This window comes from Bos indicus, chromosome 5 (assembly GCF_029378745.1).
Source record: "Bos indicus isolate NIAB-ARS_2022 breed Sahiwal x Tharparkar chromosome 5, NIAB-ARS_B.indTharparkar_mat_pri_1.0, whole genome shotgun sequence".
Classification (NCBI taxonomy): domain Eukaryota; kingdom Metazoa; phylum Chordata; class Mammalia; order Artiodactyla; family Bovidae; genus Bos; species Bos indicus.
The window spans coordinates 77,322,035-77,346,011 of NC_091764.1; the positions used below are offsets into that span (position 1 = coordinate 77,322,035).

Here is a 23,977-nt window from a genome sequence, read left to right on the forward strand (position 1 = left end):
AAAAGTGCACATCTTTACACTTATATTTGGCTTCCTGTATGGAATATTGTCACCTTGCTTATTTCACCTATATACAGAGTACATCACGCAAAATGCTGGGCTGGAGGAAGCACAAGTTGGAATCAAGAATGCTGGGAGAAACTTCACGTCAGATGCGCAGATGACACCACCCTTATGGCAGAAAGCAAAGAAGAACTAAAGATGCTCTTGATGAAAGTGAAAGAGGAGAGTGAAAAAGCTGGCTTAAAACTCAATATTCAAAAAAGGACGATCATGGCATCTGGTCCCATCACTTCATGGCAAATAGATGGGGAAACAACGGAAACAGTAACAGACTTTATTTTCTTGGGCTCCAAAATCACTGCAGATGGTGACTGCAGCCATGAAATTAAAAAATTCTTGTTCCTTTGAAGAAACACTATGACCAACTTAGACAGCATTTTAAAAAGTAGAGACTTTACTTTACCAACAAAGGTCCACCTACTCAAAGCTATGGTTTTTCCATAGCTTTGTCATGTACGGATGTGAGAGCTGGACTATAAAGAAAACAGCACAGAAGAATGGATGCTTTTGAACTGTGGTGTAGGAGAAGACTCTTGAGAGTCCCTTGGACTGCAAGGAGATCCACCCAGTCCATCCTAAAGGAAATCAGTCCTGAATACTCATTGGAAGGACTGATGCTGAAGCTGAAACTCCAATACTTTGGCCACCTGATGTGAAGAACTGACTCATTGGGAAAGACCCTGATGCTGGAAAAAGTTGAAGGCAGGAGAAGGAGACGACAGAGGATGAGATGGTTGGATGGCATTGATGACTTGATGGATATGAGTTTGAGCAAGCTCTGGGAGTTGGTGATGGACAGGGAAGCCTGTTGTGCTTCAGTCCATGGGGTTGCAAAGAGTTGGATACGACTGAGTGACTGAACTGAACTGACAAGTATAAAGAAAGGAAGTACTTTAAATAAATCTCAGAAAAAAATTACCAGTCAACCTGTTGAAATATAACTTGGACAGAGGAGCCTGGCGGGCTACAGTCCATGGGGTTGCAGAGTCAGATATGACTGAAACAACTTATCATTAGCAACAGGAATGAACACAGCCTTGTAAAGCAACTATATGCTTAGCTGCTCAGTCGTGTCTGACTCTTTGTGACCCCATGGGCTGTAGCCTGCCAGTCTCCTCTGTCCATGGGGATTCTCCAGGCAAGAATACTGGAGTGGTTTGCCATGCCGTTCTCCAGGAAAGCAATGATACTTCAATTAAAAAAAAAAAATTCCTGGTTCCAATGTTTGGTCCACAATACACTACTAACCAAAACATTTTTTAATTTTACTTTTAAGATTGTGGTAAAACACACTTAACATAAAGAGTATCCCCCTAACACTACTAACATTTATCTTTGCATTTTGGAACAAGGAAAGGCAAAGTAACAAGCACTAGAGCAACAAAGGGAAACACATGGTCACCATGTAGAAATTAAATCCTAATAGTCCTTTTTAGATGGGGGACTCATGTAGTGTTTGGATCAACAGCTCTGAAGAGAAAATTTAATTTTTCTTCCTACATATAGCATGTGCCAACTATAAAAATGCCCATTAGGAGAAAGACCAGATGTACATGTTTCACTAATGTAATAGGAAGCCCTATTAAGTCTCTCCCAAACCATGTAAGACACATCTATGAAAATGTATACATAATAATACACGACAGGGGGAAAAAGTAGTACCCAGCAACCAAGACGACATCACCAATTAAAATATTTCCCCTAATAAAAACAGTTCTTGCTGTTTTACTGATACTTGCTGGTGGCATCATCCCAACTGTACAATGACAGATACTAGTCTTGAGTTCTTTGGTTCTAAAATTCTCTTCCATTCAAAGTAATTTAAGCACAGAGACACTAAAATCTACTACTATACCGAGATGTAAAGAGATTCACTTTGTATGGTCCTGTCTCTTTAATGTTTCAGATATTGTTACCAAGGATGACTCACTTTCTCCCACCCACTTCCTTATTTAAACTTTCTCTGCTTCAGAGTCAGAATTTAAAATTAAACCTCTGGCATTTTGCCTATTTGTGATATTTTTCAGGGTCACTGTGAATTGAACTATAAGATTTCACTTTAAAGTTCTGAACACATCAATCAGTCATTTTTACTCTAATATTTTAGTATCAGTCTTTTTGAATTTTTGCTTATGGTAGTGCCACTTAAGACACAGTATCACAAAAAAAAAATTCTAAACAGATTTAGGACTTGGATTTGTCATTTACAAATTTTCCTATAATTGTCCAATTTTCAATTCTCAACTCTCCTACCCAAATTAGTATTTATAATCAATTAGAGAGACTAAACAATGGAAACCTTTTTCCTTTGTCTTCAGAATTATAAACAACTCTCCACTCCAGGGACCTCTATAATAATGCTTATATTGCATCTCTGATCTAAGAAATTCCAAATGGAATTGGAATTTCAAATTCTAAATTTTCACTGAGTAAAAGCTATATTTACTGATCTTCCCAAAGCACTAAATTGGCACGAATAAAGAATACAAATGCAGTGGTCTTGTTACTGAAGTTGTGTAAAAGTTTCTGCTGCAGTACAGGTAGGTTATGAATATTATTTCATCAGCAAATCAGCCCTTTATTAGTTTAGAAATGCCATTCAGGTGGTTCATCAAACTGCTGCTCTGTTTAGAAAGGAAGTGAACTTCTAGTTTGCCACAGCCTCACCTCTCTTTAGCCTATCACTCATGGCTGCTGCATTCACTGACATTTACTGCAATTAGGCTTTTACGCTTGTGACTTCTTGAATCAGGATACAATATCAGCCTGAGAGTCAAGGCACAAGGTGTCTGGGCTTTTACTGTGAGTCTGGAACATCATTTAAGCTTCCCGGAACTATTTTTTCTTCTATAAATGAACTACTGAACTAAGATGATTTTCAGGATTAAATAATTTCCTGTTACTCAGACCATAAATATTGGGGATGCAGCCCTATGTTTATTATTAGGGATGCCCATATGTTTATGGGGAGCAATTTCTGATGTAAATATAAACACTATGTTTGTGGTTTTCCTATATCAAAGTCTTTACACTGTTGTGAATCTTGCAATCATAATAGAGAGACCAACAGAAATTATATAGAAGAAAACTGAAGTGTCTCCTCAGAGAGTAGGGGAAACATGCATCAGCAGCTAGAGCTTGAAAACTGCTGAACTGGTGGTGAGGGTGATCAGACTTATTCATCACATAAGTGCTATAAAATAGAGTTCAAACCGTAGTGGAATAGTCAGTGCTTCCTCCTACTCATGCTTTACCTTCATCTCATGGTGCTGGTCCAGCTGTTCCAGTTCTAGGGGGCTTTCTTCACCTTCCATCTCTTGTACCTTGGCTTCTGTGTCTGTCCTTTCCTCTTCCAGGGGAAGCACAGGGCTGGCACGTAAAGTCCTGCAGCTACTGTCAGAAGCATCTTCATGACAGTTATTTGTTGTGGGTGATGCAGGGCCTATGGTTGTTTCTTGTTTTTCTCCATTCACTAAGTTTGTATCAGGCAAGGGTTCAGAAGTTTGAATAGAAGTATCTGGGCTAAGAGTGGCCGCTTTGTCCTCCTCACATTCCGCCTGGTTTTGTGCTGCTACCATACCATTAGCCACACAAGTCTGTTCACCCTGAGATTGATCTGTACCATTTCCCTGCTTCTGTGGTGAGTGCTGGGAGAGGAGTTTCTGCTGAGGTGTGTCTGTCAATCCATGCCTTCCTGGGGTTCTAGGAGCATTTAGGTTCACAGCAGGATCTTTTTTCAAATCGCTGTAATTTGATAAAGTGCTAAAAGATAAAACACAAAGGAGGTATGAAAATGCTGGCACGGACAAGTTCTAGAATAAAAACAAATTTATTCCAGTTGTTTAGGGATATTTAGTGAAGATATCCACCCACCCCCCCTTGGTTTTAGAAACTTAGATAAAAAGTGGTAGAGTAGCTCTCAGTTGTTCAGGATGTTATCTACACTCAAATAAACATTTAAATAAAGATGATAAGCCTGAGCTTTCCCTATAGGTTTGGAAACATTTCTGTGGGTTGTTTTTTAACATAGTTAATTAGTAAAGACTTAGACGTGAGAAATATATTTAATAAGACCACCTTATCCAAAGATTTTTACTTTCTTAACATTTTAAAGACAAGTATAGTCATAGCCCTCAATTTATGAACAGGTTAGAAACCAAAGATTATTTGTCTCTGGAAAGCAGACACATTTCTCAAAAACCTTACTGCACATGTTGCCACAGCATCCTAACTGGTCTTTCTGCTTCCACAGAGATCCCCTCCAGCCCCAGGTAGGCCACAGAGATCAAACTCTGAGGGAGGGCTTCCCCGAAGACTTGAAGGTAAATCTGGCATCTTAATCCCGGCCTACAAGATTCTATATACTCTAGCCCCTACTAGCTCTGGCCTCATTAAATTCTATTCTCGCCTCACTCACTGTGCTCTTGTCATATTAGTCACTTTGCTATTCCCATATGCAATAAGCAACTGTGCATATCTAAGCTGCAATTCTCTCTGCCCAGGACAGTCTTCCCCAAGTCAGTAGTGTGGTTTGCTCCTTCCCATCATTCATGTTTCTGCTCAGATGTCACCTCAAAGAGGCTTAAGTTTAACTGACAGTATATAGAAATGCTTCTGTGGAAACACTAATATAGTACTTAAATCTAGGATTCCAGGAAGGAAAAATATAAAATTCTGGACTTCAGTCTTGAAAAGATTCTTATAACCTAATGAGGAGAAAAAATTAAAACAGACTAATACTCTGTGATGATACAAATGTACCCAATCTTGTTCTTTGCTTTATTCCCACCTCTTACCAAAGTGCTTGGTATGTGACAGTGCTCAATAAAAAGTGGGGGAACAACAGAGTAACTAATTGTGATGATGATCATAAGAGTAATTCAATAATACCATCCAACCAGTCCATTCTGAAGGAGATCAGCCCTGGGATTTCTTTGGAAGGAATGATGCTAAAGCTGAAACTCCAGTACTTTGGCCACCTCATGCGAAGAGTTGACTCATTGGAAAAGACTCTGATGCTGGGAGGGATTGGGGGCAAGAGGAGAAGGGGACGACAGAGGATGAGATGGCTGGATGGCATCACTGACTCGATGGACGTGAGTCTGAGTGAACTGCGGGAGTTGGTGATAGACAGGGAGGCCTGGCGTGCTGCTATTCATAGGGTCGCAAAGAGTCGGACACGACTGAGCGACTGATCTGATCTGATCATTTATTAAGTGCCAGAAACTACATTAAGCACTTTACACAGATTATCTTGTTTCATATCATAAATAATTCCAAAGTAGGGACCCCACAATACAGGCTTAGAAACCTAGATAATGCGGCCAATGTAATGTGGCTAACAAATGGTAAGAAAGCAGTCAGAGAAGACAAAAAACACAGTGAAGTTTACTATCACAAGAAGGGAAGGAAAAATTTGGTAGGGGAAAATGTCTTATAAAAGTCAGAGGTTGTCCACAGACTTAGAAAAGAAATCTATGGTTGCTGGGGGGAAGGGATAGTTAGGGACTTTGGGAAGGTCATGTACACACTGCTATATTTAAAATGGATAACCAACAAAGACCTATAGTACAGCACATGAAACTCTGCTCAATGTTATGTACCAGCCTGGATGAGAGTATGGTTTGGGGGAGAGTGGATACATGTATCTATATGGCTACAGAGGTACTCCACTGTTCATGTGAAACTATCACAACATTGCTCATCAGCTATACCACAATATGAAATATTTTTGGTGTTAAAAAAAAAAAAGTTGGAGGTTGCTAGTATAAGTAAATGTGACATCTTCCACCACTGATGTCTGCCTTCTAGGAGCATATTTCTTAGGCCTAGCTGAAAATGCTGGTTTAAAACTAAACATTCAAAAACCTGAGGTCATGGGATCCGGTCCCATCACTTCATGGCAAATAGATGGGGAAACAATGGAAACGGAGGGACTTTATTTTCTTGGGCTCCAAAATCACTGCGAATGGTGACTGCAGCCATGAAATCAAAAGATGCTTGCTCCTTGGAAGAAAAGCTATGATAAACCTAGACAGCGTGTTAAAAAGCACAGACATTACTTTGTCAACAAAGGTCCATATATTCGAAGCTATGATTTTTCCAGTAGTCATATACAGATGTGCAAGGACTATAAGAAAGGCTGAGTGTAAAAGGACTGATGCTTTTGAACTGTAGTGTTGGAGAAGACTCTTGAGAGTCCCTTGGACTGCAAGGAGATCAAACCAGTCAACCCTAAAGGAAATTAGTCCTGAATATTCGTTGGAAGGACTGATGCTAAAGCTGCAATACTTTTGCCACCTGATGCGAAGAGCCAACTCATTAGAAAAGGCCCTGACACTGGGAAGGATTGAAGGCAGGAGGAGAAGGGGACGACAGAGGACGAGATGGTGGGATGGCATCACCGACTCAATGGACATGAGTTTGAGCAAGCTCCAGGAGCTGGTGATGGACAGGGAAGCCTGGCATGTTGCAGTCCATGGGGTCACAAAGAGACAGACACAACTGATGAATAACAAATTTCTCCAAAAGCCCTTCAAGATATGAATCAAACTGTCCTTTACCTGGACACATCAGTGTCCAGCATCACAAAGAAAGATCCTCAGAAGATCTTCTGAACAAAACTCTGGACTTACTTAGGATTTTTAGAAAGGACTGCTGTGAACAAGAAGCAAGAATCTCCTGTAATAAGTGACATCCAGAGGATATGCATGGGAGAGTCGGGTAGGATAAGGTGGGGAGGGAAGCCACACTACAGGTACATGAACCTCACTCAACAAGAAATAAAAACTTCCCATTCAAGTCCTATAGACACAATGCAACAGAAACCCATTTAGATACATTTCAGGGCCTGTTCCTATGGGTAATTCTTCATTAAAAACGTATAATTTGTTTTGTACTGGCAGTGGATTTCTGCCACAAGTACATCCCTTCACCAGATTGGCCCAAATGCTCACATTACAGCCTACCTGCTCTTAGAACAATTTTGTTTAAAATGTCATACGTTATAGCATATCTTTCCTTAGAGCCAAACTTCAAGCTTTTCATCAAAAAAAGGCTTTGAATCTGTTAACTGTAAAAGAAAATTGATTTGGAAGAATATATTGAAAAAATAACTGATATGGAAAAACGGCACTTTTTGTGTATGGAGAGAAATAACACTGGGTTACCAAAATAGTGAGGAGTATTGACCCATTTGGGGCTTCCCAAAGTTACACCCAAATCTGAGGATACAGGCTGTGGCATGTAATATGAATAGGGGTTGGGGTCCATCCCCCTCCCCCTTTTATTATGAAGTCACTGGACATGGGCCTGGGAATCTGCAAACATGAGGCACATCACTTTGTGCTACAGAATCAACCTGCCACAGAAAACAATCTTTTCTAGTAAAGATTACTATAATTTAAGATACCAAAGGTATTAAAAATCCTACTTCAGAGAGTGAAATGTTGAAATTTAAATATTATGAGAAGTTTCCATAATTGATCAAGAGTGAAAAATGAAGACAGGCTTCTGAACTACTTTTCTCCAGAATTTGTTACTAAATATAGTCTCACAAATGAGGGACATTGCAGTTTTGCATTTGGTCACAATTTCTAGAAGCTGTTGAAAGTATTTCCAAGCTATGATTCACTACATAAATAAAAATGTGTCCTGCACTGCAAATAAAAAATGAAATCACCTAATGGATTATCATTCCCAAATATTACACTAGAATAAATGGAAATATTTGGCTTCAAGGATGAAAGTGAAGTTAAATATATTCTTTGATTATATATATACTTTTGACATATAATAAAATCCTTCTGATAAAAAAAAATTCTATTTAAGTCAGTGATGGGAATTCTAAGAAAAAAACAACTGAGGGTCATATAAGCAGAAAAGTACCTTGTGTGAGTTTGTTTTTATCTTTAATTGAGAAATATACATTTCAGCTAATTTTTTTAAACAGAGCTAAAGAATAAAAAATTATATCTAATAAATACTGAGATTTAACACAAATTTGGTACTGCCAGTATCTCTTCACGAACCTAGAACAGTATAGGGGTATAGGGAGAGGGAAAACAGACTGAATGGATACAGATCTATACTAAATAAAATGGAATAGAAAGAAAAGATGGGACAGGCCCATAGAAGTTCATTCAAGTATACGAAATGAGAAACAGACAGATATAACTTCCTGCCCTTCCAACCCAGATATCCAGTGACCAGTGGAATGACTGACCACAGGAAGCAACAACACATGGAATGACATACACAGACAGAGGAAGCAAGGTGTGCACAGTGCACAATGTCATGAGAAGGCTGGGGCAGAAAGCACTGCACGCAAATAAACATGATAAATGACAATTCATATAGGGAAGACTGTTGTTCAGTCGCTAAGTTGCGTTCGACTCTTTGCAAACACATGGATTATAGCACGCCAGGCTCCTCTGTCCCCTTCATGGATCACAGCTTTGTTATGTTGAAGGGGCTTGTGTAACTCAATGAAGCTATGAGCCATGCCATACAGGGCAACCCAAGACAGACAGGTCATAGGGAAGAATTCCGACCATTTACACTGGAGAAGGAAATGGCAACCCACTTCAGTATTCTTGTCTGGAGAACCCCATGGACAGTATGAAAAGACAAAATGGGCAAGATTAGCATTTTAAAAATTCACTCTTTCTAAAGGCCTATCACACCTAATGGAATTAAAAACTATATTTTATTTTTAACTCTACATCTCTAGTTTTCAAAAATCAGCTTTAGTCTCCCCTCAGCCTTCTCCCATTGTAAGTTAGCTCTTACCTGCCTCCTTCAAAGCGACTGATGAGATCTGATATCTTACTGGGTTTTTCCTTTGAGACACAAGCAGAGGCAGGTTTAACTTCCTCCATCCTTGGTTTTGCACTAGATAAAGCTTTATGCCTAGGAGTTTGGTGTATACTGGTCGAAGGTAAATTCTGCAGGTGTAGTGGCTTTGGAGGCACTGTAGAAAAAGAATTCAAAGAATTCAGTATTTCACTGATATTTGTTCCTAAGCAAAAAATCCTAGTGTTCTTGGTGCAAAAATCTTTACCATTACCAAATTTTTGTTAAGAGATCTGTCAAATTTGAGCTGAACCTTAACCAAGAGACCTTTATCTATCTTGGACACTTGTTCTGTGTCCTGTAGAAGCCCGATATCCAAGATTCAAGAGGTTCTTTTAATTTTAAGTGATTTTAAAATATGGCTTTAGTAAACATCTATGGATCTACATATGACTAAGGCATTACAAACTCTACTAGAGATGACATAGCATCATAGAGATGACATAGCAACATAGAGATGACTTTTTTATCTAAACAGAGAAAGTACTAAATTTGAAACGAATTCCAAAGATACAGTGCTTGCTATAAAAGAGATTTTGTAATAATTAGAGTGATAAAAGATATATTAAAATCCAGAGGTGTTAGGTTAGACATAAAGCCAACAAAAAAACCAACAAATGACATTAATATAATGTTGCATTACTTAGAGCATCTTCTCAGTTAACAAAAGCACTGTATCTCATTTGATCTTAGATGAATTTTTTTCTTTACAGACCTCTGAGATAGATCGTTATTTGCCTCCTATGTCTATGAAAGCTTAGAGAGCTTAAGTGATTATTGGCCTGGGGTAACAAGGCTGATCAGATTTTATAACTGGTACCCAGACTCTAGCTTCTTCCATTATTAGCACTGCTTCTCATCATAAATCTGTAAAAGGTGGTTACAGAACTTAGACTGCTACATTAATAGTTGCCTAGCATTAATACACCACATATAATGAGCTTACTAATAAGTCATCCACTCAATTAACAGAATATGAACAGATCATTTCCAAAATACTAAAAATCTACAGGTTTTCTCTAATAGATGAGAAATTCTGTATCTGAGAAAACATAATATGCCATAAATGCTTAATCAGTACAAGAATTACTTCAATTCTGAAAACCAGTACAGTATCATTTTTCTCTTCAATTAACATTTTGGGTAAAATAATATATAACTATACATGTTTCAATAAATCAAGCAGAATCATCTCCATTTTTTAAAAATCTTTTTCCTAACTTCCTGAAAACGAGTGGAGAATCATGTCTTCTTCTAACTACATGCCCCCTTTCCTGGAGCTGGTTACCCTGGTTTTCAGTAATTTCATCTCTTTTATAAACTCAGCAAGCTGACAGTTGTCTGATGCTTACTGGCCTAGATTTCATCATTTCTGTTTTAGTAATCAATTCTTACAGAGAGGAGGGAAAACATATATATAACACAATGTGCTATAGGTATAACAATCTACCTCTTTCTCTGTCGACACAAACAAGAAAAAAAATCCAATGAAAAAAATGACATTTTTTTTAATGAAAATGATACCATTTTCTAAGATATAATAATATTTGGGGGTAGAAAGAATAGTATAGTAACCACTGAGAAGGAAGGGGCTTAAACAAGTGTGATATTGGTTCATTTTAAGGAAAATTTTTCTGTGTAGAACAAATATATACCAAAATAGTAAACCAGGACAATATTCCACCTCCCCACCAAATAGTTTTAACATTAGTAATAATTTCAGTACTCCTAACTAGAATATGCAAAGGAGAAAGTGAATGTGTTCTTTATCATTCTGTGTCTAAAGAATTATAAAATAACTCTTTCATCTATGGTTTACTCAGTGAACATATCTTCTTTGATACTTGTTGTTCAGTTGCTAACTCGTGTCTAACTCTTTGTGATCCCATGAACGGCAGTATGCCAGGCTTCCCTGTCTTTCACTATCTTCCAGAGCAAGCTCAAATTCATGTCCATTGAGTCGGTGATGACATCCAATCATCTCAACCTCTGCTACCTACTTCTTCTCTTGCCCTCAATCTTTCCCAGCATCAGGGTGTCTTCCAATGAGTCAGCTCTTCACATCAGGTTACCAAAATATTAGAGCTTCAGCATCAGTCTTTTCAATGAATATTCAAGGTCGAATTACTTTAGGGTTGACTGGTTTGATCTCCTTTCTCTCCAAGGGACTTTAAGAGTCTTCTCCAGCACCACAATTCAAACGCATCAATTCTTCAGTGCTTCATGGTCCAATTCTCATATCCATAGGTGACTACTGGAAAAACCATAGCTTTGACTATAGAGCAATGTCTCTGCTTTTCAACACACTGTCTACGTTTGTCATAGCTTTTCTTCCAAGGAGCAAGCATCTTTAATTTTGTGGCTGCAGTCACCATCTGCAGTGATTTTGGAGCCCAAGAAAAGACAATCTGTCACTGTTTCCATTTTCCTCCCATCTATTTGCCATGAAGTGATGGAACCGGATGCAATGATCTTCGTTTTTTGAATGTTTAGTTTTAAGCCAGCTTTTTCACTTTCCTCTTTCACCTTCATCAAGAGGCTGTTCAGTTCATCTTTGTTTTCTGCCATTAGAGTGGTATCATCTGCACATCTGAGGTCACTGATATTTCTCCGGGCAATCTTGTGAGTCTTCCAGTCTGGCTTTTTGGGTGATGTACTCTGCATATAAGTTAAATAAGCAGGGTAACAATACATAGCCTTGTCCTACTGTATATTTCCCAATTTTGAACCAGTCCATTTTTCCATGTCTGGTTCTAACTATTCCTTCTTGTCCTGTATACAGGTTTCTCAGGAGACAGCTAAGGTAGTCCGGTATTCCTACCTCTTTAAGGATTTTCCACAGTTCACTGTGATCTACACAGTCAAAAGCTTTAAGTAGTCAATAAAAGAGCAGTAGATGTTTTTCTGGAATTCCCTTGCTTTTTCTAGGATCCAAGGGACATTGGCAATTTGATCTCTGGTTCCTCTGCCTTTTCTACATCTAGTTTGTACATGTGGATGTTGTTGGTTCATGTACTATTAAAGCCTAGCTTGAAGGATTTTAAGCATTACTTTGCTAGCATGTGAAATGAGCTCAACCGTATGCAAGTTTTATATAACTAACAACTGACAGCATAGGTTAAGCAATGTTTGGCGAGATCAGTAGTCTAGTCAAGGACATGGCAATGACATGCTAACTTTGAGGTCTCTCACTGATGATAAGTAAAATGGGCTCCACTAGAGTTAACTGTACAGATACTAAATAGAACAAAAAAATTTTAATTATTAAAAATTTCCAAATATGCAAAATAATTAGAGAATGAAAAAGAAAGTATCTGCCACTCTCAACTGAAAGAAAAATATACAACAGAAAAGTTGTGAGTTAAGTTTTATTCAGGGACCTTACTGAGGACTACAGCAGGGAGACAGCCTCTCAGTTAGATCTGAAGAACTGCTCCAAAGAGTTAAGGAAGGGGCCAAGATAAATATGAGCTTTTTTTGCTGGGAAAAACATGTAGTCAAGCACAAAAAGATTACTACTGATCGCAAAGAGTCAGACACAACTGAGCGACTGAACTGAATCACGAACAGAAAGATATCTTAAGGTAATGACTTTAATGCTTTTCTTTGTAGGGAAGATTCAATGATCTGGGGTCACTGAAATTTTTCCTTAGACAGGTATCTTACTACCTTGGGGATGGCATATCCAAAGCAAAGAATGCTCCCTGTTTTTCTCCATCACGAATTTTCCTCCGGGAACACATTTAGTGGGATATTAGCATGGATGGAGGAGCCTGGTGGGCTACAGTCCATGGGGTCGCTGAGAGTCGGACACAACTGAGTGACTTCACTTTCACTTTTCACTCTTATGCATTGGAGAAGGAAATGGCAACCCACTCCAGTGTTCTTGGCTTGAGAATCCCAGGGACAGGGAAGCCTGGTGGGCTGCCATCTATGGGGTCACATAGAGTTGGACATGACTGAAGCGACTTAGCAGCAGCAGCAGCAGCAGCAGCTTGATCCCTGTAGAACTGGAATGGCAGGTGACATTTTTTTTTCCTTTAACACCGGTTTAAATTTGCAGATTACCAGTAGGTTTCTATTACTCTTATTTTACTTAATATGAAAAACAGCTGGCTATATGGCTGGATGGCATCACTGACTCGATGGACATGAGTCTCAGTGAACTCCGGGAGTTGGTGATGGACAGGGAGGCCTGGCGTGCTGCGATTCATGGGGTCGCAAAGAGTCGGACACGACTGAGCGACTGATCTGATCTGAACCGATCTATTAATGCATTACAAATTTATAACATACGTTAAGAATGAAGCATTATACATAGAATGCAGCATTATATATAGAATGCTTTACTTTAGAAGCAGATGAAATGAATTACTCAATTGAGTAAATCAAATTATTTACTTAAATTATTGAAACAATAATGTGACTTTCAAAGATGAAAAATTTTTAAACATTAAAGTTTAATGATTGAGAAGGGACAGTATGTGGGCTTTATCAAAATAATTAACTATGGAGAATGTTGTGGATCAAAGTTCCTAAGAGAAAAAGTATGACTATCTTTAACTGCTAAGGAAATTCTTTTGAGTTATGTCTAGCATGGCAGAAAATAGGCCAATATTAGAAGTGGTGAACAAGAAAGACTTAGTGACTGGGGTTGCTCAGTAATTTGATTTACTAGTAGGACTGGTATGAAGCGAATAAACCATTGTTTCTCAAGGCCTTAGGGTATTTTCTGAGGCAAAACAACCTCTAACTATATTACTACATAATCACTACTAATAAAAGTTGTAAATATTCTCTCCTTTTAAAAATCACCATAATAAATTGCAGCCATGATATTATTAACACTTCACATGACAAACGAATATGATTTAATTGGTGTGTGTGTGCGCGCTCAGATGCGCCCAACTCATTGCTACCCTATAGACTGTAGCCTGCCAGGCTCCTCTGTCCATGGGATTTTTCAGGCAAGAATACTGGAGTGGGTTACCATTTCCTCCTCCAGGGGATCTTTCCAACCCAGGGATGGAACCTATATCTCCTGTATCTCCTGCATTGGCAGGCAGATTCTTTACCACTGAGCCACCTGGGAAGTCCAAGATTTAATTATGAGCTATTTTTAGGATCTAGATCAAGTTTCTCACACTAATGCTACTTCAGGTCAGATCATTCTTTGTTAGTAGGGGTGGAAAAGGCTGACCTGTGCATTGTAGAATGTTCAGCAGCAGCGCTATCCTCTGCCTACTAGATGCCAGTAGCAAATTCCAAGTGTGGCAAGACAAAAAATGTCTCCAGATAATACCAGTTAGCGCTGGGGTGGGTGCCACAGGCCTGCAAAATTATCTCCAGTTGAGAATTACTGATCTAGAATAAGAGTCTTCAACTGAAGTAAAATTACATAATGGCTCTTGAAGCCTTAGCAGCAGCATCATGCATAATTTATAAAGGATGTGCCAGGAGGTGGGCATAAAGGTGTCAGTGTGATAATCCCTCAGTCTGAGCAGGAAGTCCCCACTGGTATCACCTTCATTTCTCAACCAACCTCAGTCACCCAAATGTTCTTAAGGATTTGGAGAAATTAAAAGTGGCTTCTCTCTGCTAAAGGGTGGGAAATACTATCAATCAGTCAAGTTAATAAGTAGTGATCTATATGGCAGCTGATCTGACAATATCAAGATATAGCCTCATTTCAGGACACTGGTCTCTATGTAGGGGCTTCCTAGGTGGCCCAGTGGTAAAAACTCTGCCACCAATGCAGGAGACTCGGGAGATGCTGGGTCAATCTCTGGGAAGGGAAGACCCCCTGAAGGAGGAAATGGTAACCCACTCCAGTATTCTTGCCTGGAAAATCCCATGGACAGAGAAGCCTGGTGGGTTGCAGTCCATCAAGTCGTGAAGAGTTGGTTCGGACATGACTGAGTGACATAGCACAACAGTGTCTACATGGCATACATTCTAAGTTTTAAACAAAGAACAGCAGAAACAAAGTAAAAGAAACATGTTGATGGAGCAAGATTCACTCAGTGAGTATTACTGAAGGCCTGGTACGCTGTGTGCGAGATACAGGGAATACAGTAGTGTAAAAAGCAGAAAAAAACCAACACGGATGAGTTAAATAGCAGACCAGTCTGCAATCAATGAGAAAAACCAAAGAAGAGATGATTAAATGTGAGATTTAAGGGGTGACAGTAGAGCTAAAAGTTTAGCCCGGGCAGGGAGGGGGTCAGGAAAGGGCCAAACAATGAGAATATTTTGGAAAAAAGTATACTCTATGTTGTTTATTTTATATCTGGAAATACTCTGTTGTTATGCAAAATATATATATATATATATATAAATCCATACTCAAGATAGAAAGTAATCACATATGTTTAACTAGCAATACACAGACTTCAACAGAACTACAAACAGCAAAGTTGGTGTTTTCTCCCTAAGGAGCAGGGTTATTTTCGCACACGGCAGCTCAGAAAAAACACAGCTATAATTTATCTCAATGAACTAAAAACAATGAAGTGATGCAATACATCTTTCCAAAACAGTCTTTATCAATAATTAAATTCTTGCTTTTTATCTGGGGAATTACATAAAATTGAATTGCATTTATTTCTTATATTTTTTATTTGAGGTCAGCTTACAACTAATGAGCAAGGTTGAATTTTGTATTGTACAAATAAAATGGCTTTAATCATAATCAGAAAATTTTCTATTTTCATATTCACAATGTTATAAAGGAATATGGTCAAAGATTGAGGTTATAAACTCATCAATGAGTTACTCACTTGAATTTCCAATTATCTGACCTTGTTTGATAGCCCATATTTCATACCATCACCAATATAACTAGTAGTAAGAACAATAAGAAAAATAGCCTGTGATTGGGAAGATTCCATTCTAACCTCCCTTTAAAGGTCTCTTTCAGAAAAATTTAAAACATAAGAACAAGAAAAGAGACCAAAGAAAATACAAATAATCCAAACAGAAATTGATTTTTTCAAAATATAGTGATATGAAAACGCCTAGTGTTGTTTCCTGATTTAATGTTCAGCATTTGATATAAATGAAAATACATTTAAACAAACTACACGTTAAGCCAGTGTAGCATAGTTTTGTGTTATACTTCAAAAAACCTTGTTCTCAATCACCAAATCAAAATTATAATTTTGTGCTTCTTAAAGTTAATTACCACTTACTAGAAATTTACTTGTAAAATGAAATGGTTACTGAGCAAAGCATTTAGAGATTTTCATCACTAAAAATTTTCCCCTTGTTGGATGCTCAATTTCTGGATGAAGGGACTCAGTTTTTGTGGATGACTTTACCAAGAAGCTTGAAAAGCCCCACTTCCTTAATATTTTAAAATCACATTCTGTTGCTGCTGCTGCTGCTGCTTCAGTCGTGTCCAACTCTGTGCGACCCCATAGACAGCAGCCCACCAGGCTCCGCCGTCCCTGGGATTCTCCAGGCAAGAAGACTGAAGTGGGTTGCCATTTACTTCTCCAACGCATGAAAGTGAAAAGTGAAAGTGAAGTCGCTCAGTCGTGTCTGACTCAGCGACCCCATGGACAGCAGCCTACGCTAAGTATATTAAAGCACTGTTTTAGAATGATGTTTCACAGACCCTCTCACATTTATAAAGTCATGACAACTTTGACAGTACTTCTAAGTACATATTAATTTATTACATATTTATTATGCAAATGGTAAGTTAGGCTCTGTAGTATGTCAAGCATAGTGCATGAAGAGATCACATTTCCATTAAGGGGACATATAAACAATTTATGAAAAGAGCTATAATAGGGAAATATAGAAAGTATTTTCAGAGTAGAAACCCTGCCTGACTTTTCTCCTGAAAAAACAGATGCACCCAATTCCTCAATTTATAGCTTAAAACTCTTTCTGAGTGATCATCATTCCTTTGTGTCACTTTCTTCAATAAACAAAGCACCCAACTTGATCAAAACAACCCCAACAGCATACCTTGTGGCTTTGGACTTGCAGCTAAGTGTTTTGCTGGCGTCTTCCCATTTATTCCCTGAGCCTCTTCATCAGATGCATTCTGATCAATCAGTGCGGTTGTGCTGCTTTTCAAGCAAGGTGGAACTATAGTGATCTTTGGACAGATACTGCTGCCTGGGAGAGTTCAAAAAGAAAAGACAGGTAAATAATGATGTGGAGCATAACCATGTCTTGTGATTTAATTTCTTCTGGCCCCATAAAACAAACACAGTCAGTTACAAGACTAAGCACCGAAATACTTTTCCCATGTGTGCAGGCCTTGACAAGAGTTTTCCTAAGAAAAATCTCTTTCCGTGTGCTTGAGAAACCTTATAATATATGCTGACAAGAGATTGCTGACTTCTACTACAACACACACACACAAACACACACTCTCTCTCACACTCACTCTTTCTCTCTCCCATCCCTTTCCTTGCAGGGACACAGACAGGACAATATGTAGCTGCTATGATGCAGGCGAAGGACAGGATCAAAGGGCCCAGCACGAATCTGCTAAAAGAGTTCCTTTTCAAGGTCCATTCAGTTGCCAGTCATCAAGTGGCTCAAAAGAACAAAGGAGGAAAGCACGAACATGACAGTTGACTTGAAGACTCTAGAAGAATGGCTTGATTACAAATGAAGAAATACATACACACACACCATGTCCCTCTTTTTACTAACTTACTCAGACTCCAAATCAATGTTATCAATGCTCATGTTTTCAAAAAAGATGAGATTATGTAGGTAATACTCATATTTAGTTACAACTCAAAATCTTTAAAACACTGCAATGCTTTAAAATACTGAAATATATCATGAGACACAGAGAACAGATCAATTCTCAGTTCAATTTCTGATAAATACTGAATTTCAGAGACTTTTAAAGAAATCATATGCCCGTGTTTTTATACAGATATTAAGTTTTCCCTCCTTCCAGCTGCACAGTGGTATTAACAACAGACTGAACCTGTTTAGGAGAAAATAAAAGTATGTATGCCATTTAAGAAACTATAATGTAAGAAAGTTTATTTTCATACAATCCAAATATCTAAAATGAGATCTATTAAAGATAAAAGGCCTTAATTATTACTCAAAACAAGAAAAACTAATAAAACCCAACAACTTTCTACTGAGTAAAAAAATTCCCTTTTCCTTCAACTGATTATTGGGTAATACTGACTAAAAACTATAATACTGCTTTATTTTCTGGGTACACCTTAAAATGTATCTAGGTAAAACAAGTTTTAGAAGATTTAATAGTTTATAAGTATTGTCTGATAAGTTATTAGAGACCAAATGGTAAAACACATTAAATGAGTTTCATCAGGCACCCTTCTGCTAAAAATGGACTGCCAACTAAAAGCATTGTTTAGCCAAACATAACAAAGGCCATGAATGCAAGGTTTAAGGAACATTATGTGACAGCATATTGGTAAAATTATAAAGAAAGAAATAAAAGCTAAGTTTTCAAATGTATGACCTTATCTACCTTCTTAGAAAAATCAATTTAGTAGTCAAAGTATATCTGGTAAAACCCACAGTGTACCATCTAGCCACTTAGTCTTTTAGGGGCATTAGAATTTTTGTTTCACAAATAGCCCAAGAATGGTTTAGCATCTGAAAGACTACCTGCTGGGGTCTAGTGAAGGATGGCCTTGAGGCAGAAACAGTGAAAATCTGCAACCCAACTACAAATCAGAGGCAGAAACTGTAACCTAACAGTAAAATGAGACACTGTGAAATCAAGAATACAGCTTTAGAGATGATTTATGGCAACAAAACAATAAAAGGGGGCCAGCTGGAGGGGGTAAATGAGAAAACAAATTAAACTGAATTTTGAAAAAATAGACACCACTGCTACATATTAAAAGATGAAGCTACTTTAATAACTAACCTATTTAGAAAAACAAAACATGTCTTGAATAAATAATTTTTAACTGAAAACTAGGCACTTAATTTCTGAATAGCAAACTTATATGATCTGATGGGTTTACATTTATTCATCTCAGATGAATATGATGAAATGCCTGCCGTAAGAGATCAACTACACATCTATTTTCTTTTAAATCCATTCAAGTCATGATTACAAATCTTTTGCCAGTGATAGTAAATCCATAGCCAGAAACTTCATTATAGATCATTATTTAAAGCCCATCTTTCAACCATTATCACAAGGTATGAAAATAGAGTGAAAGATGCAGAAAACACATACTTAAAAGGTGTGTGTGTGTGTGTGTGTGTGTGTGTGTGTGTGTGTGTGTGTTTAAAGCAAAGACAAATATGCAGCAGAGACCATGCAAAGTTCAAAATCTTTACTATATTTATTATCTGGTCCTTTACAGGAAAAGTTTGTTGACGATGGTCTAGGTCAAACACATCATGGTAAAGGAAGTTTGACTAAAATTAAGCAGCACCATTTCATTAAACACTTCATCTTCTAACATCTTGGATATTAGCAACACAGAGGAATATTTCTTTTTGCTTGTTTATGACTGACTCAGCCTACTTACATTTGGAGACACTCCTTATTTGGGTACCAGTTGCATAACAAGGACTTGAAACCAAAATTGTAACCAGATGGTCTACCCATCCAAGAATTTTTATTATTAACAATAGAGGCTTTCAGATTCCAACTAACCAAGAACCAGGAGGGGTGATTAAACAGGTATCTTGGGCACAGATACAACATTATGTTAGCATGGGGAGTGGGGTCCTAACCATTTTGCATTCCTCTGTCTCATGCTTGCTGGGTCATATTTCCTGTAAGAAATGTCTAGACATGTAACTGCAAGGTATCATCAGATATCCTCTATTAATCCAGCCTCATCTGTGACTGCATAAACCTCCCTGTTCTAACTGGAAAGGTTCCCACTGTGGCTTAATTTTCATTTATTGTCTTCTGCATGATACTTGTGAGTGGCAGATAATCTTTCTGACTGGTTAGTGTGACTTTGTCTCCTATTTGCAAAACTTTGTGCTGGGTTGTTATATTTTGCCAACTTACTGTTGAATGGATCTTCCACAAATTAAGGCTGGATTTACTTCAAAGCAAAGTCCACTCATTTCCTGATTCTTCAGGCATAATCTCTTGTCATTGGATCCATGACCTCAGATCACTCTTTATGGCCTTATTATAGCCTTGTCTATACTGCCTCACACAACCAAAACATCTCTTCAACTGTGGCAATTCTCTAGCCTAGAAGATCTTCATGGGCTGACCACCTCTCAGGACAAGAGGATCTCTTAACTTACAAGCACAGAGTAATTTTCTAAGGAAGACAATCTTCCTAGGATTATATTGCCCAGAAGGAAAGAGATAGTTAAAAAAGACAAGACAAGGAAAAAAAAAAACAGAAAAAAAAAAACCCTTTATTTTGAAATAACCTTAGATTTACAGAAGAGTTGCACTCAGGTTCTTAGGTTAGCATCTTATATAACTATGGTATGTTAAAAAATTAAGAATTTAATATTGGTACAATATTAAATCACAGATTTCATTCAGATTTCACCATTTTACCACTAACAGTCTTTTTCTGTCACAGCATCCAAACCAAGATACCATGTTGCATTTATTTCTCCAATCTGGGAGAGTTACTCAGTCTTTGCTTGTCTTTCATTTCCTTGGCACTTTTGAAGAGTTCTGGTAGGTATTTTGTAGAGTGGCCCTCAAATTCTTTTCTCATGATTGGACTGGGTTTACATGTTTGGGGAAAGAACATTCTAGAGGTGCTTTACCCATCTCACTACATTACATCACTGCATGATATTAACATGATTAGCACATGTGGTGCTAAATTTGGTCACTGAGTAAGGTAGTCCAAGGTAGGAGATAGATGGGTTCCAGGTTGGACATTTACAATCAGTCAGCCTCCTCTTTGCCTTTCCTGAGATAAGAGATAGGTGGGCTGCAGTTGAGGAATTTACAACCAGCTCCCCATTTGCTCTTGGAAATGGAAGTAACAACAGACACTGGGTAAATAGCTAGTCTTGTCTCTTGTTAACACATGATTATTGTTAAGGCAATAATCATGGCAAGGACAAAGAGAGGCAAAGATCCTCCTGAGTAAAAGATAAGAGAGACACTATACATGTTCAGAAAGGCTCCTTAAAGTCAAAAGTCAAAGGATGATTCGAGGCCATAATGAGTCTTGCTTCTCCCAGAGGCCTTCACTTCAAGATCCATCTTGACTGCGTGCACACCCCAAGGCAGGGTCCCAAGTAGGTCAGGTGTGGAAAACGAAATCAGAAGGTCTTCCTTGGTCTGAAGGAAGACTAAGGTCAGTTAGTCTTAAGACTGACCGGAAGAACTGCCTTTATATAAATGATTTAACACCACTCTTTATAGTGTTCCTCCTCACTAGGGGGGATGCCCACACCCTTTTTCTTCAGTAGGGAACCTCTGCCTTGCTTCTATCTCAACTAAACAAACTGTTTCTCTATGTGCTCTCCCACTTATTCTGTTATGTCTTTAATAATAAACTTTGTATCTGGTATTTATAGTTTCTGCCTCTGTGATAAACACATTTTTCACTGGGGACAAAGATCCAGGGAAAATTAGCTTCCAGCCCTTGCTGCCTTGGTGGCTAGGATTCCAAGTTTTCATCCAGGGTACCCAGGATCAATTCCTGGGCAGGAAATTAAGATTTGACTTCATGCCACCTAACGCTGCTGCCTTGCTGAGATTAGTATCTGCCAAGTTTATCCACAGGAAAATGTTCTATCTGTTATAAGACATTTTTCAACAGTCTTCTCCTATCATCCCTTCAGGACTCTCCATTTGTCTCACAGATTCTGGATATGGGTCATATCTCCCATGTGCTGTTTAAAATGCCTAGACTAAGACATCAATTGCACTTAAAAAAAAAAAGTCATTAAAGTTATAAAACTCATGGCTTACAACTCATTTGCCAAGGGTAACACATCTATAGCAAGTACATTTATTTCAGAAAACTACTTTAGTTTTCCAAACTTGAAGAACTCAATAACAAAATCCATACCCACGCCCACCCTACCTTGCCAAACAATTAGCAAATCACAAAAAGAGAAGAATTTTCTTCTTGGAGGAGAAAATATATGCACAAATTTAAGAAATTTCCTTGGATCTAGAAAATCGAAACCTAGGAATCCAATCTACAGAAAAAATCTTGTGTGTGTAAACTCATATGTACATGGATATGCAACATACACAGTTATGAAAAACAAAAATAAGACTGGGAAAATCTTCAAGGTATTATTAAATAAAGGACCAAAAAAACTAGAGAAGTATGTATAATATAATCCAATTAAAAAAATAAGATATATACAAACATGTATAAATGTACTGAAAGGAATGGAAGGTAACATGACAAAGGGACAAGGGTAGGGTGAGAGAACAAATGAGAACTTCTGTGTTTTGCTGTCCATAGAGCAATATCATTAAAATCACTTATAACAAAAATATACTTCTATAAAAAAGAAAATCTATGAAAGTAGCCAAGTAAATGTACTACAAATTATTTTTAAAAGAATATCCTTTATACGTCATAGCTCAGTTGGAAAAGAATCCTCCTGCAATGCAGGAGACTCCAGTTCGATTCCTGGTTCGGGAAGATCCACTGGAGAAGGGATAGGCTACCTGCTCCAGTATTCTTGGGCTTTCCTTGTGGCTCAGCTGGTAAAGAATCCGCCTGCAATGTGGGAGACCTGGGTTCAATCCCTGGGTTGGGAAGATCCCCTGGAGAAGGGAAAGGCTACCCACTCTAGTATTCTGGCCTGGAGAATGCCATGGACTGTATAGTCCATGGGATCACAAAGAGTCAGACACGAATAGGCAATTTTCACTTCACTTCACTCATAAGTGCACACCTATGTTCATAGCAGCATTATTCATAATAGCTAAGCTGTGGAGGCAAACCAAGTATCTGTTGACAGATGAATGGATACATAAAATGTGGAATATATATATAATTGAATATTATTCAGCATGACAATGAAGGAAATTCTGATACATGCTACAGAATGGGTGTCCTTGAAGCCATTATGCTAAGTGAAATATGTCAGCTAAAAAACACAAATACCTTATGATTCCATTTATGTGAGTTACATAGAGTAGTCAAAACTGGGGACAGAAATTAGAGTAGTGGTGCCAGGGACTAGAGGAATGGAAGAACGAAGTTACTATTTCACAAAAGTTAAGTTTTATAAAATCAAAGAGTTCTATGGAAGGATGGTTGTCATAGCACTACAACAATCAGATCAGATCAGATCAGTCGCTCAGTCGTGTCCGACTCTTTGCGACCCCATGAATTGCAGCACGCCAGGCCTCCCTGTCCATCACCAACTCCCGGAGTTCACTCAAACTCACGTCCATCGAGTCAGTGATGACATCCAGCCATCTCATCCTCTGTCGTCCCCTTCTCCTCTTGCTCCCAATCCCTCCCAGCATCAGAGTCTTTTCCAATGAGTCAACTCTTCGCATGAGGTGGCCAAAGTACTGGAGTTTCAGCTTTAGCATCATTCCTTCCAAAGAAATCCCAGGGCTGATCTCCTTCAGAATGGACTGGTTGGATCTCCTTGCAGTCCAAGGGACCCTCAAGAGTCTTCTCCAACACCACAGTTCAAAAGCATCAATTCTTCAGCGCTCAGCCTTCTTCACAGTCCAACTCTCACATCCATACATGACCACAGGAAAAACCATAGCCTTGACTAGACGAACCTTTGTTGGCAAGTAATGTCTCTGCTTTTGAATATGCTATCTAGGTTGGTCATAACTTTCCTTCCAAGGAGTAAGCGTCTTTTAATTTCATGGCTGCAGTCACCATCTGTAGTGATTTTGGAGCCCAGAAAAATAAAGTGTGACACTGTTTCTACTGTTTCCCCATCTATTTCCCATGGAGTGATGGGACTGGATGCCATGATCATCATTTTCTGAATGTTGAGCTTTAAAGCCAACTTTTTCACTCTCCACTTTCACTTTCATCAAGAGGCTTTTTAGTTCCTCTTCACTTTCTGCCATAAGGGTGGTGTCATCTGCATATCTGAGGTTATTGATATTTCTCCCAGCAATCTTGATTCCAGCTTGTGTTTC

General features: G+C 38.3%; 1 protein-coding gene across 8 annotated transcripts in view; it reads right to left on the minus strand.

Moving 5' to 3' along the window:
- The window catches only part of FGD4 (FYVE, RhoGEF and PH domain containing 4), a 229,996-nt gene that overhangs the window by 60,819 nt on the left and 145,200 nt on the right, over window positions 1–23,977 (minus strand). For all 8 annotated transcript variants that reach the window (XM_070789818.1, XM_019961364.2, XM_070789821.1 and 5 more), the window contains 3 exons: window positions 16,894–17,046; window positions 8,854–9,034; window positions 3,318–3,825 (listed from right to left, as the gene is read on the minus strand). In XM_070789818.1, the coding sequence (XP_070645919.1) occupies window positions 3,318–3,825; window positions 8,854–9,034; window positions 16,894–17,046 (842 nt within the window). The remainder of the gene's footprint in view (window positions 1–3,317; window positions 3,826–8,853; window positions 9,035–16,893; window positions 17,047–23,977) is intronic.